This window comes from Octodon degus, unplaced genomic scaffold (assembly GCF_000260255.1).
Source record: "Octodon degus isolate 3935 unplaced genomic scaffold, OctDeg1.0 scaffold00004, whole genome shotgun sequence".
NCBI classification, from domain to species: Eukaryota; Metazoa; Chordata; class Mammalia; order Rodentia; family Octodontidae; genus Octodon; species Octodon degus.
In genome coordinates, this window is record NW_004524580.1 from 27262618 (window position 1) to 27277431 (window position 14814).

The 14814-nt window shown below is 42.1% G+C and overlaps 1 protein-coding gene across 6 annotated transcripts in view; it reads right to left on the bottom strand.

Annotated features, from left to right (window-relative positions):
- The window catches only part of Anks1b (ankyrin repeat and sterile alpha motif domain containing 1B), a 1319834-nt gene that overhangs the window by 44173 nt on the left and 1260847 nt on the right, over positions 1-14814 (bottom strand). For 3 of the 6 annotated variants that reach the window (XM_023716668.1, XM_004623821.2, XM_004623826.1), the window contains 2 exons: positions 5498-5626; positions 3403-3474 (listed from right to left, as the gene is read on the bottom strand). In XM_023716668.1, coding sequence (XP_023572436.1) covers positions 3403-3474; positions 5498-5626 — 201 coding nt within the window. Of the gene's footprint in view, positions 1-3402; positions 3475-5497; positions 5627-12275; positions 12351-14814 lie in introns of all 6 variants that reach the window. The other 3 variants (XM_023716659.1, XM_023716658.1, XM_023716653.1) reach the window with 2 other exon arrangements.

Consider the following 14814-nt stretch of genomic DNA (forward strand, 5'->3'; position numbering starts at 1 on the left):
TTTTTTTGGAACCGGGGATTGAACTCAGGCCCTTGTGCTTGCCAGGGAAGCACTTACTCCACTGAGCCATCTCCCCGACCCGAAGCTGTTTCTTAAGAACACTAATTCCCCACTTTCTGAGGCAGCATTAGAGCTCTGGTAGTCTGCTCCACTGCACAGGACAGGGCTGGCCTTGGCCTCACAGGGGGGAAGTGGTCTTCACATCCCTTCCCTGCCCTTGCTGGGCACATGGTGGCCAGCAAATTACTTTCCCTCGGCCTTTGCTTTCCTGAGTGCAAAGCGGGGGCGGAGGCCACGCAGGTTGAGCGTCCCTGCTCTGAAAATCTGAAGTTGAAAATCCTCCCAAGTCTGAAACTTTCTGAGCACGGCGGTGAGGCCGCAGGTGGAAAATCCTACCACCACACTGAGGCGCCCTAGCGACACCGGAGGAGATCACCGTCAGCTCGTGCGTGCGTGCGAAGGTGCACACGAAACGTGCGTTCTGCAGTGAGCCTTGCGTCCTCTCTTCAGCGTGTCTTTTTATATATACTCAAATATTTTGTAATCCACAAAAAAAGAAAAAAATTAAAATTTAAAATAGTTCTAGCTCAAAGCATTTTGGATAAAGGAACAAGTACCCACCTCATGGGTTAAACAAAACAATGCACATAATTCTCTCTTGTGGAGCCGGGCATACAAGTCTTAATGTGATCAATCCCAAGAAACTAATTTTAGGACACCGATTTTATGTCACTAATATAGGGTCATCTCTGATGATCCCTAAGGCTAACAGCAAGGTGGAGACACTTGCTGGGCAGGCGTCTACCACTGTGGGGTAATCAAATGTTTATATGTTGTTTTCCTCCATTGGATTGTCAGCTTAGTGACAGCAGGAGTCAAAAATAGTCATCTTTGTTAACAAAATAATTAAGAAAACATTACTCAGAATCAGGAAATGCACAGATTTCCTTCTTTCTGGGAAGGAAATTTTAATTTCAGCTAAAGTACATACTGTTGAACCAAAAACTATTTTTCTTTTTTAAAATCCAATAAAAGAGTTAACCGGGTAAGGTTTTAATTTACACTCCTCTGGTCTAATGCTATTGCTGTGTATCAGTTCTTGAGATACTTGTGTCCTACAGCACGTCCCATGAGGGGATTTGATTACGCTGGTACTTTCAGCTAAAATGCCACTGTCTTGAAGGCAGAAAAAAACAGCGACTTCAGGTTTAAACTGAAAATTACTGCAAGCTGAGATCCACACCGCTTTGGCTGGCGAAAGTTCTAATTCACAATAGTGCCAGCGACCAGCACAAATCCGTGCTTCTGGTTTTGAAAGGCTCTAGTGTGTGCAGTGCCTGCGATATGAGCTACTATACCCCGGACTGCGGTTTAGTTAATGAAGATGAGAAATAAAGGTTTACAATATTCTAAGAAGCAATCAAATTTCTATTTTCATGTAAACTACCTAAAATAAACACCAAGGGCAGCAAATCAGAAAAATGCCCCCAAAGAATGGAAGAATGGCTCTAAATAGATAGCTTTTCCTAAGTTTCATTTGAGGCAACAGACATGTATTTAACTAAATTATTCTCTCCTGAGACTATTAAGATGACTTTGCTCCTACTATCAGGATGTTGTTGCTCGAATGCCTTCAGGGCACTTTTGGCCAGCGGGAGAGGTGTGAGGTTCGAACTCCAGCAACCTGAGGCTGACAGCTTTGTGGAAGCAGCCACTTAAAGGCCTGAGCTAGGGCCAGGCCCCCCCTACTATCAGGATGTAATTTCAGATCCACTCAATTTCAAGAAATTGAAACTCGAATCACAGACCTGGCTTATTCTACTTGGTGCCATAGGCACAGGACACTATTTGTGACAATTAGAACAGTGAAGTAGCTAGATTTAGGTGATTTGTTAATAGTATTAAGTCGGAGATGTCAAATGAATTTCTTAGACATGTTCATGCATATCTCTTAAGCCATCACGAGACCAGATGACTGAACATTTTTCCAATTTTCTCATTCAGTAGTGATCATTTAGATGTATGCATAGCATAGTCAGAATGTGAGAGTCCTAGCATTATCGGACCAGGAAAAGTCCTAAAGAACAGCTAATCTAATGGCACTTTCAGAGGAAGAACATAGCTCAGGATAGTCAAGGTAACAGTGGCTAGAGGCCTGAGCCCTGAGGTCAGATGGATCTGAATTCTGGTTTTGGTTGGCCAGTCATTCACTGTGTGACCTTGGGAGGGTTGTTTCACTTCCACAAACCTCCGATTCTTCACCTGTAGGTGGGGATAGTAATTACCGTGGAGCACTCTGAAACCACTCAGTAAATGTTTGCCGCTGGAGTAGTATTAAGACTACTACGTACCCTAGGACACAAAAGTGGGGCCAGAAGTAAAACTCAGGTTTCCATGTAAACGCAAGACCTAGGATGCAAATTCATCAAGTGGATGGGCAACTAGTATAGTTCTTTTTGCTACCGAATTCATCAAAATATTAAAATAGTGATTAAATAGGTTTCATTTTCATGAAGATTTGCATATCTTTAGCTGTCTCCATGAGTGGTACCTATTTCATACTTACTTTTTAAGTGTTTTAATTCAATTATCTGCTTGCAAATATTTCCCACCAGCAGACACCCCCTACAAAACTAATGAGAAGACATCCTGGCCACAAATAAAAGTCAGGGTTCATTCTCTTAAATTTGCCAGTGGTTAGCTGTCACACGGAGTAAGCCCCATACTCTTGCACCACATCTTCCTTGTATCTGCCGCAGAGGAAGCAAGAACAAAGGGCAAGATCAAAGGACAAACCACAAGTGAGCGTATGTGTGAGGTTTGCTGTGGTTAAAACAGACTTAGGGCCCCAGGAGCCCCCCAATCACAGCCAGTGGGAATGGCCGTTTTGGTCAACATTTACGGCCCTTCTGGTTCATTCCACTTAGAACTGGATATTTTGCTTGTATTTAAGAAAATAGGGGATTTAAGAAGTCACACAAAAAATACAGTTTTATAGAACATGTGCCCAATACTCTACAATTTTGAGCTAATTTGGAGTCTTTACAATGAATATTTTCAGACTGTCAAGTGGGTGTTTGAAACAGCTTCTTGAGATAAACTAAAGATTATTTTTCTCTTAATGTGGAAATGACCAACGTATATACACAGTTAACTTCAGTTTCTTAAAAATAATTAAGAGTAAATACAATGTGGTATGAGAATGTTAACAAGCCAACTACACTACAGAGAGAAAAGGCCAAGTATAAACAGGAACAAAGCCCAACACCTTCTTATGTAATGCCGCTGTGATTCAGCAGACCAACAGATGAAGAAAACAGTGATGTGAAAGGTGGCAATTTGTAGCCATACCCAGTATTTAGTATTTCAACTACTAGAAATAAACTAGGTTGGCAAACTTACCCGCATTTTTGCACAAGCATCTTGAGTTGATTCTGTCCCCCTGAGCTCTTTGATCAGCATAGAACCTAAATACTAAAACACAAACCAAGAGATAATTCATGGAAAGGAGAATAGAAAAATGAGTTCTGATTTCAAAACAACTGCGGAAGTACTACTGGCTAGGTTTCCTGGCTATAAGTTGCCAATAACTTTATAAAACTAACAGGAACTAATCCTTACACATAAATGCATTCACACAGCGAACGCAGCAGAATTAACCATAAGTTCTGGGGGCTGTAAATTGCTCTCTATAATGAAAGCGCAGCATTTTCTAAAGATGCCATCTTTCAAATCATATTTAACTGCAAAATGGGGGCATCTAAAAATGTTTTCTCTTATTTATTTATTTATTTATTTATTTATTTATTTATTTATTTTTTAGGCAGCAGTGTCTGCAAAAATAAATCACACTACTATCTGTGTAATTACAGGGCTGTATGAGGCAGCTGAGAGCTGAGCGGCGCAGCCCCCACTTGGGCTTATTTGGCGGCATAGGTAATTAACGTTCGGCTGTTCTTAGGCAAGGAGGCACTTCTGGGCCCTTTTCATTCACAGCTGCGGGCCCTGTGGTTGATTCACCTGAGATTGGGCAGGGGGTAGGGGCGGGAGGGACAGTGCCCTTCCCCACCGCACAGGGGTCCGGCTGAGGCCCCGGTGCTGTCACGCTTGGAGCGCTGGAGGGAGGCAGGGAAGGATCAGGAAGTTTCCTCCCCGGAATTACCAGCCCCTTTGCTATTAGGGACCACCTCGGTCCACAGCCCCAGGCACTCTCCTGCTTGTGGTCTAGGGGACACAGCGGTGAGGGAAACGCCTGTGCTGCCTGTTCAGTAAGAGCTCATCAACCTTCTGAAGCTTCCACAGGATTCTTTCATTTTATCCTTTTTCTCTTCCCCAACGCCCTTCAAAAATAAATAAAGATCTCTATGTATCTTTTTTAAAAGTGAGGAAATAATTATTTCAGGAGAGATCGGAAGGCCACTTCCTGACATAGCTGGTGACTCTTGGTAAAGAGCAGATGCAGGGCTGGGCAATAGTTCCTTGGGGCCGGGAAGCCACCCCCTTGGCGAGGAAGGGCTGCACCCCAGAGCAGAGCGCTCAACACAAGGGCTGTTCAGACAGGCGCAGGACCTTGAGGTCTGAACTTTGGAGGGAAGCCCTGGTAGTGATTAATGTTGAAAGAAATCCAACACTGCCAGATAAGCAAGCAGTAAAAGAGAAGAGAGCACAATGGGGAAAAAGCCCTGATTGCAGGGAGATAACCAGAAAGCCCACATCTTAATCAAATGAAGGAAACCGATCTTGGTGAAATCCTTATCTTTCAAATTATCATGAAACTTTGTCCTAATTGAAATGTTTTAAGGGAAGTGGCTTTCATGTATTGCTAAGAGCTTGGCCAGTTTTCTACTGTAGTCATGGCAACTGCCACCTGTCCCAAAGGCCACAGCATTTTGAACATCTACCTGTCCATATTACTCATAATTTTCTGCAGAAGATAACTATTCTTTCTGCTCTAAAAAGAAATGAGAAAAAACCCCAACAACCAAAAAAAAATCTAAGCCAGTAATAGAATCCGATAGATGACAATGAAAAGAATTTGGTATTTATATAAAGTGGTAGACTCAACGTTCTGAGATCATTGGTGAATGAATGTGATGTGAAAATAGTGTGCTATCTTTATGCTCATTTCCATTTTATTCTACTTATTTATTTTTTGCAGCGCTGAAGATTGAACCCAGGGCTTTGTGCATGCTACGTAAGCACTCTACCAGCTCATTTCTATTTTAAATTGTGCTTTACCACACTTCTTTAGAAGCACACAATTCTGTAATAGGGTAAAACAGATCATGAGCCTACAGACTTAAAGTGTTATAGAACTCTAGTCAGTGAGACTTTCTTTGCACAGGATGCTACCCTAAGAAAACGAGAAGGGAGAAACACTTCAGGAATTGCAGTGATGAACATTTAGCACACTTTCAATGTAGCTGCAACCCATCCCCCCAAAAAATCCCCTCCTTCCTGATTTGTACCCAGATACAGAACCCATAGCATTACTTACGAAAGCCTTGTAGTCACACGACTGGAAGATGAGCTTTTCTGGGTGATGTTGCCAGTACTGTACTGGAGTTGAGGCTGTGGCTTCATTTGGAGGCCGCAAGGTGATAGAAGGCTCTCCCCAGTCTCCTGTCTGAAAATGACATTTATTCTAGAAGCAGTATGAGCTATAAGCAAATTTCACCCCACCTCCAGCTAGCCTGCATTTGCCCTGTACAGGTGTGTATAGCTGCAAAAGCATTCAGTTGCATTATACGTCCATAAATACTGTTACTGCTGCCACATTTTTATGTGTATTAGCGTCATATTTCCCAAAGCTGAATTAATTCAAAGTTGAATTATTCTATTTTAGGAATGATCCCCTAAGCTAAGGGATTTTAAAACATAGTGTGAAGAAATTAATGGTTTAATATTAGTAATTTTCTGTTACAACAAAAAAGAACATAGCATACTTGAATTTCTGTTTTTAAACTTGATTGGAAGTTTTAGTTTGAATTGCTTTACAGTAGAATACAGTTTCATCAGTTTCAGTCCCCAAATGTGGCATGTACCACGAAGTTTGAATAATTTTATATCTCTGGAGAAATTTTATTGTTTAAGTGTGATATCGAACAGAATCTTAAAGGAAAAACTGACCAAGGGGTGGTATGAGTCTCTCTCATTTGAATCCAGTTGTACCACCAAAGGGCCACTGTGACTACTACTTTCCTCAGAAAACCTGCTCGCTAGTGGCAAGTGTGCCCATCGTGCTTCTGCGTGTACTGCACGCCCCAAGTCACAAAAACAAGTACACGTGCATGTGGTGGCGTATCATGGGAGACAGAGGCCCAGTAAGACCCCCAACCAGAAAGCCACCTCACTGTGTCACTGGACACTTTCTGTGAGATTAGGCCCCGCCTGTTTGCTGACTGTCAAGGTGCAGGGTAGACATTTCCAAAGCCACAGCCTGTGCTGGTTTACATGTCACACCCGGAGTACATGCTTCTTCTTTTTCCTGGTAGTGATTTTGGTGTTTCAAAAATCTGTCCTTTGTTCTAAAGCACAACTAAAACTAGATTATGGGCAGATTTCCAAAGCCACTCTCTTCTACAATGACTTTGGTGGGCTTGGTAGAATTGTGAGAAATTACTTTTCTCCTGCATTTGCAGAGTGGAAAGAGGTTTCAGGGTGCTCCAAAACTGTGGCTACCAACCGGTGCCACAGAGCTCTCAGCAAAAGGGCTGACATACTGGGATTGCTCAGGGAAGGTTTTCAAGGAGCCTGGGACATAGTACAAACTTGGAAAATATGTTTTGGGAGAGAAAGGAAGTTTGCATCTTTCATTAATTTTTTTGGAAGTTTCTAGAAATACAAATGTTAGGAACCACAGGCTTCTGGGGCAGCTCAGGTAGGTGCATGTGTGGGGCAGGGCCCTTGTACTTGGATGGGGTGGCAAAGACAGAGTGGTAGGCAAAGGACTTGTCTTCTGGTAACGTATAGCTGGCTTTGAAAAATGAGAGGAAAAACTCTGGAGTCATTAGGAATGCTCGGGCGCTTTCACAGCATGAGAGGGCCTGAAGCGTGTGTCTTGGAGGTGGGTTCTTCTAGTCCCCGGGGAGCCCTGGAGTCTGAGATGCCAGAACTGCAGCTACTGCCTCTGAGTTCCTTCTGTTCTGCTTGCTGATTTACTTGTACACCGCTTGATCCTCCTATTCCCAGTCTGTTGATATTTTTGAGACCTTACCTGGAATATTAGCATTAGCATTCTCCTGTTTTAAGATTCATCCCTGACTCACATTTGAATTTTTCTCTTTATAGTTATCTAAAGTTTTATTTTTATTTTTTTAAGTGCAGTAACCAATTGCAATTAATTTTGGGATTCAGTTTTCCTCTGGCTTTTATTTTTGATTTTTAAAAAATTTTCTTTCTCTTGTAAATGTATCTTTATTATCTTTCTAGTCTTTCAGTTGGCTGTGATTTGCTCTTAATACTAGAATAAACTTCAAAATGGAGGATTGTAGATTTCCTTATTATTTTGAAGCTGAGTGTAATAACCTTTAAGTGATAATAGCTTGTAACATTAGAAATATTGAAGCTAGGAAGTTTTAAATAAAAGCTCTCCCCAAATCTAGCAAATCATCCTTTAACTTCCCCTGTTAACACTCCCCTCCCCCCAGCAACGACAACATAGCGAACAAGTATTGCACATTTAAGTCACAGGTGACACTGTCACAGTCACAGGTGACAGAACAACAGAAGTTTGCACGCAACTCCGTGGAATGATACAAAAGGAGGATCTGGGTGACATCGAAAGATCCTTTGAGCCAGTGTCCCCCGAAGTGCCAACCAAACCAAGCAACAGGTCTTCACGGTCACCTGTTCTGGTTTAGCTGAGGTGTACCTCGGCCGAGCTCAGCAGACAGGTTTCAGAAAGCCTGAGCGACATGACAGGAGCTGGGAGCCCAAAGACCGTGGGGGAGGGGCTGGGGTGGGGAAGGGGGGAGGGCTGGGAACAGGGCGGCGAGTGGGCGTGGCTGCCGTGAAGCTGGGGTGTGGGGACATTTCACAGGTTAGTACGTTAAACATGCAAACCATGTGCCATTTCATTCTCCAATTGTTCACTCAGCTCACGCACTTTCATAATTAAACTTTAATGTGAGTTCCATACACTTAAAGCAGAACAACAGCCAAATGCCGATCCAGTATTTCAAAACGTCATCCACGGGAGTTTAGCGGCCATTTGGGCGCGGCAAGCTCCAGCGCATCCACCCACCCTCCATCCCGATGGCAATCCTTTGCTTAGCAACCACTTGAAGGAACCGGGGCACCTCTCCTGACCCGTTTACCCGGCAGCAGCTGCTTCTGCTCTCCTATGACTCGGATTTTTCCCAAGATCACAAACCACCTGGTTCAAATCCTGAGCGCCCCGGCAGGAAGTCCCTGCAGGGCTATGGGGCAGGATCCTTACTGGAGAGGGAATGATACACTTCTTACTGTGTTTTCTCTGTGGCTTTGAGATATCACTCCAGTCCAAATATTTTAAAATTTCCAATAGGGACTGGGTTGGACCCTTCTGGAAATAGACAATTAATTTTGTCATATGTAGAGCTATTTCCACAAATTCATGTTCAGAGGGAAAAAAGTGTTTTTAGGTGAATTGATATGAGAATGAATTTCTTTTCTTCAAATTCATTAATCTGTCTCTCAGAATCTTAGATCTGGGGTCTGGGAATCTTAGCACACTCAGTGTATAGAAGTTGAGTTTTCTGTTTGGAATTAATTTAATGGGAATGGAGAGATTCCAACAGCTGGAGTAACATCACACTCTTACGAAGGACAGGAGGGACTGGCTCATTGCTGGGATTCAGCTCTACCTGCTTGGCTGCCAGGAAAGATGAGAGATTAGAACACCAGGTTGCCTTAGGCTTCAGACCTCCTGGAATGGAAATCCAGCCAGACAGAGCAATAGAGGAGCTGGCTGGAGGGGTGACTACAGGAAGTGGTGGGAGAGACGACAAACAGGGAGTTTTTGCTTCACCCATCAAGTGGTTTAGAATTTTTAAGCTCTGCCTCGGTGCTTGATGAAGATTACATGCATATCTATTTGGTATCTGCATTTTCTCAGGTAAACATTCTAAATCAATTCTAATAACTCCCTACTTTAAAAAAACTTATTAAAAATGCAATACACGTCAAGCAGATCTGAGAAGTCTTTCACCTCAGATAATGGTTTATAACAAAAATGGGTCTTTAATGAGAAGCAAACCTAAACCTGGTTAAAAATGATGCAATAATCTTTAACTAGAATAACAAGATGAAGTAGGAAAAGTTTGGGGTAGAATTCTGTCATTTAAAAAAAATTATTACCAAAACAGCAATCATTAAAGGTCTTTCTTCAGTAATTAGAGAAATAAAATTAAAATGACTTAAGGAACGTTCAATAAATGTCTTCAAGCCATTTCTTTAGAGCTTAAAACACTTAGGGAAAAAAATCTTTTCTTTAGGTTAATGTATATAAATGAACTTAATATTCTAAGAATTTGGTCATGGCTTAAAATGCATTCAGATGGCATTTAAAAAAATATCTGCCTTAAGACATTTTCAAGTTTTGATAAATACACTATAGGCCATCAATTAAACAGCATGTAATGCACACCATTAACTATCTCTTCAAATTCAAATAGAAATGAGCTTTCAAATATAAAGAAGAAACATAATTTGAGATTACAGTTTAAGTGGAGTGTTGATTCTGTCTAAGAGGTATTTGCCAATGATTCATCACAGATTCATAGTTCATAGTCTGGCTGAATTTGAAGGACTATAATTAATATATATATATATATGTGTATATATATACATATACACACACACACATATATATATATATATATATATATATATATATATATATATATCCTAATTAATCCCTCATACAACCAACTTAAAAATATAAAGCCATTAAGTGAATTTAGTGAAAATTCACAATAATCCACAGACAAAATTTTATTGGGTAGCAGATTCCAAAATGCAGCTTTTAAACAAAGTATTATTTCTTGTTTAAAAAAAAATTTGGTACCAGGAGTCAAACTCACGACTTCGCTTGCTCCTGTCAGGCAGGGGCTGCTCCCCTGAAGTATACCCAGCCTTCAGTATTATTTGAAAAGGTCAAAAGCAGCTGCCAGTTTTTAGTTCATGTGACCAGATACACAAAGCAGATTCCACAGTGCCAAAACAGATCATGTGGAGAAGCTCTTTCGCTAAGGGCAAACCACTACATATTCTAGAACCTCTGAGAATACAAAGGGGGAAACACTTTCAACTCTTATTTTTTTTTCCTTAGAAAAAGATTTCCTAAGGATGTCAGTAAATAATTAAAAATCATGATCATGACTCAGCTTTCTAACAGAAAGGTAAATTTTCCAAGCCTTGTATTATTCTTTTTAAAATGGTTTAAAATGAAGATTTAATTGCTTTTTTAATAGAAAAGCTTTTAAATCTTTTCTACTAAGTACTGATTTCGCCTACCTTCTTGTAAATTTAGATATGAACATTAACAAACATTATTCTGAGTTTCTTCGGAAACAATACTTGATGAAAAACTAAAAATGATTTTATTTATTTATTTATTTGTTGAGGAACTGGGGATTGAACTCAGACCCTAGTGCTTGCCAGGGAAGTGCTTATTCTACTGAGCCATCTCCCCAGCCCCTAAAAATGATTTTAAATGCTATTTTTTGTTTGTTTGTTTGTTTTTGTACTGGGAGTTGAACTCAGGACCTTGTGCTTGTCAGACAGTGTGCCACTGAGTGATATCCCCAGCCTGGTAATTGTTTATTTAAGGTTTTATGTTTAATAATTGTGACACATTTCAGAGATGGGCTGCATAAACATACACAGGATATAGGTGACTATGTTTACCCTTTTCAATCTCTAAGGCTCTGAAGAGCATTCCATGTAACTCTATGCTTACAGATAATTATATATATTTGGATGTGAATGTAAGAAAAGGTCTACAACATTCACACTCATCAAATCAGGATCCTGCAGTAGCTCCTCTGAAAATCCTTTCGGAATGAAGAATGCTAGTGTGGCTAATGCAGTTGTTTGTACCAAATTTGTTCTTTCCACGAAGAGCAGAGAGGGCCACATCTGCACCCGTGAGAGCTTTGGTGGCATCTACGAGTTCAGGGGGAGCAGCTGAGTCGCGGAAGCACCACCCCCAGGCACTGCACAGGCCCCGGGGGGCCTCATGAACTGGAAGTCCCATGCACAGGAGGACAGGAGCACCCACTCTGGCACCCCATGAGAGGCCCTCGGCATGCTGCCCTAGCAAACTGCTCGGCGATTCTCAACCAAATATCACAACTTCTCAGAGAGCGGGCTATCCAATGGGAAAAATTTCACAGGATGTGGAAATAGGATCAATTGTATTTTAAAATATAATACTTAAAACTACAAAACAATGTTCACTTTCCAAACAAAAATGATTTTTGTTTTGAGACAGGGTCTTGCTATGTAGTTCAGATTGGCTTTGAATTCACTATGTAGCCCAGACTGGCCTCACACTTGCAAGAATCCTCCTGCCTCAGCTTCCTGAGTGCTGGGGTTACAGGTGTGGGCCACCAAGCTCAGCAAATTTTTCTAAAGTATGCAAAGGAGAAATGTAAATATTTGAAGATTAAGCAGCTCAGAGTAAAATGGGTCACAATTTCACACACATTGTGAAGATCAGCTCAGGACTGGCAAATAGAAAAAGGCTGAGAACCACCTTGTTACTGTGATAGCACCTCTCCCAGGCTCTGCTCCTCCCATACTTGCATAAAATGTATATGGAAGATCATGCAAATCATACGCAAGTATTTCTTGCAAGTCAAGCGCATGAATTGTTGAGAGGCATTGGACACAAAGGGTTGGATAGCCCGTGGACATAGGGAAATACAGAATGGGCAGGAATAGCATGATATATACACGTGCATATATATATATCAATTTACCCTTTTTCTTTTTTCCTGCAAAATCAAGTTAACACAGATGCCTGAAATGAAAGCCGAAACTCACACGGGACAGATTTTAACCGCAGACTGTAAAACCAGGTATGTTTCTCATTTTAGGACAAAGCTTATACACCAACTAGTCACAGGGCACAGGAAATGAGGTAGAATAGACAAAGGAATCTCAGGGGTCACTAGACATCACAAGTTCTCTGCGGTGCCGGGACACAGTACCTCCAGCTGTCGACAACACTCTGCGACACATCACACAGCGCACGTTGAGGAAGAGGAAATAACCGTTTGTAACCTTACATTATGAACCTGATGGATCGCTGAGAAAGGAAATCCAGCGTTCTGATTCGTCCATATCTCACAGACAGACGACTGCTGATATAAACAGAAAACTATCTTATCTTGTCAATATTTCAAACATGACAGCTACCAAGGTAGCATCCAGAAAGGGAAGGAAGAAAATTAAAAAACAAAAACAAAAACAAAAACAAGAATCATATTTCTTGGGGAAAAAATCTTAAAGAATGTTTTACAGTTCAATGGTTTAATAATTGCCTTCCAAATAATTTCTTTTGCTTAAAAATATTTTGGATTGGCTGGGAGGGGGAAAGGTGATGTATTCATTAGTGTTTTATCAAGGAAAATTACTAATAAATTCACATTTCAGTAAAAGCAAACTGTTGTACACTTTACATTAGCCAAAATGAAAGGCACTGCATTTTGCCTTTGATATTGTTACTTTCAGAGTAATATTTAATGAAATGTTTTCATTAAGTTCAAGAAAGATGGAGAGAAAGTCTTTAAAACAGGTCAAACATTTCAATTTACTTATCTTCACTGACCAAGAACCAACAATACAACATGAACAACTCCTGATTTAGTTTCTGGTCTGCTTGCTGAACCTAGACGTTTGTGCCTTGTGGAGCAGGAAGACAGTAACGTGTGCTCCAGGTTAAATGCCAAACTACCCAACACTCCTTCCCTGGATTTGAAGCAGAAACCACCAAGCACCTTGGTGGGCTTTCGGCCTGGCCTTTCCCCGGCTCTTTCCTTGAGTGCCGTCGCCCTAAAAGACACCTTGAAATGGAGTCACAGAAAGTGGCAGAGTGCCAGGACTCACTCAGCAAGCACTGGGAGCACCCCCAGAGTTCACAGGTGGACAGACACAGACCAGAAGCACATGTCCACGATGAGGTTCGGGAGCCCAGCAGGCACCATCAGCCAAAAATGTGGAAGACGCTTATGCTGGTTAAAAGCCCCCTCTCCACCCCCTAGCATCTCTCTCCGGTCACCATGTGTCCACCCACATCTGCCCCTTTGCTATCCAGCCCTCCATCACTTAGATGCCTTGCCATGGACAGATCACCTGTAACTGCCCTCTGCAGGGAAGTTAGAATCTGGGGTCTGACCCAAGGGCACCTTCACCTGCTTCCCACTTAAACCCACTCCGCTGCCTTCTTTTTTTTAATTTTTATTTTTTGGAACTGGGGGTTGAACTCAGGCCCTTGTACTTGCCAGGGAAGTGTTTGCTCTATTGAGCCATCTCCCTGGCCCCTCCACTGCCTGCTAATGCCTATCTCAACTTCATGTTTTTTCCTCACAAGAGAACCCTTGTCTTTATTTCTGACATTAATTCTGTAGCAAGTTGGGACCCAAAATCTAAGACTGCTCAAGTCCCTTGAATAAGTTGGGGTAGAATTTGTATAGAATCTGTGCACATCCCCTGGTATATTTTAAGTCACCTCTAGATTACTTGTATTGCCAATCACAATAGCTATACTATATAAAGACTATATTTTTAAGGGACCAAAGAAAAATGCTGGCACGTGTTCCATACAGATAGAGTTATTTTTCAAGTCTTTGTAACTGCAGCTGGTTGAATCCAGAAATGCAAAACCCAACACATGAAGGGCTGACTGCTAACTGGATCACCATCGTAAGTGGCACTAACTGTGTTGCTAGGATACCCCAAGCCTTTCAACATTCTTGGTCACACTCCTGAGCTACTTCCTCTGCATACTCCTGGCTTCTATGACTTTCATGTCCTCCTAGTGTAAGCGGTAACTCACAGATCACCTGCCACCTGGCAGATGAGAGAACCAACATTTGGAGAGGTTCGGGGGCTTCCTCAGGCCCCTGGGGGAGTGGCCCGGATTTCAGCCGGCTGGGATGGCCAGGAAGGAGTACACACAGGTTGGAACCAAGTTCACCAGAAGGCAGAGGGAAGCTCTGGCGATAGGGACCTTGTTTTATGGAGCCCGAAGCAGGTCTATCCATGTGGAGCTACAGAATTGAGCAGTTACGGGGCCAGGGAGATGGCTCAGTAGGATAAGCACTTGACTGGCAAATGCAAGGATCTGAGTTCAATCCCTGGTTCCGCAAAAAAAAAAAAAAAAAAAAAAAAAAAAATTAAGCAGCTTCAACTCTACTGGGTCCAAACAACTAAAGGTTTATTGCTTTCCAATCATTACTTTGCCAGTCTCTCTTGATGGGCCCAGACTGCTTAACATTTTCGGTTGCTTGAGTCTCAGAAAACCCAATTGTAGAAAACCCAGCTCAGAACTGGTTCTAATGTCCCCCTTCCTCATCACGGGCCAGGTGTGGGGCTTTAGACACCCAAGGTGGGGAGATGCAAGGGCGCACTCTCCCAGGAGGACGGAAGGTGGGGTGGCTCAGTTTCCCTCAGGTTGTCCCCAGCCACCTCTTCCCCCTTCCTGTGTTCAGTTGTTGCTGTTGTTGTTGGGAGCAGGGAGAAGGACCAGGTCTCCTCCTAGCTGCAGGGGAATCCTCTGGGCAGGGAGGAGGTACAGACACTCTAGCCTCCTGCTGTATACATCCA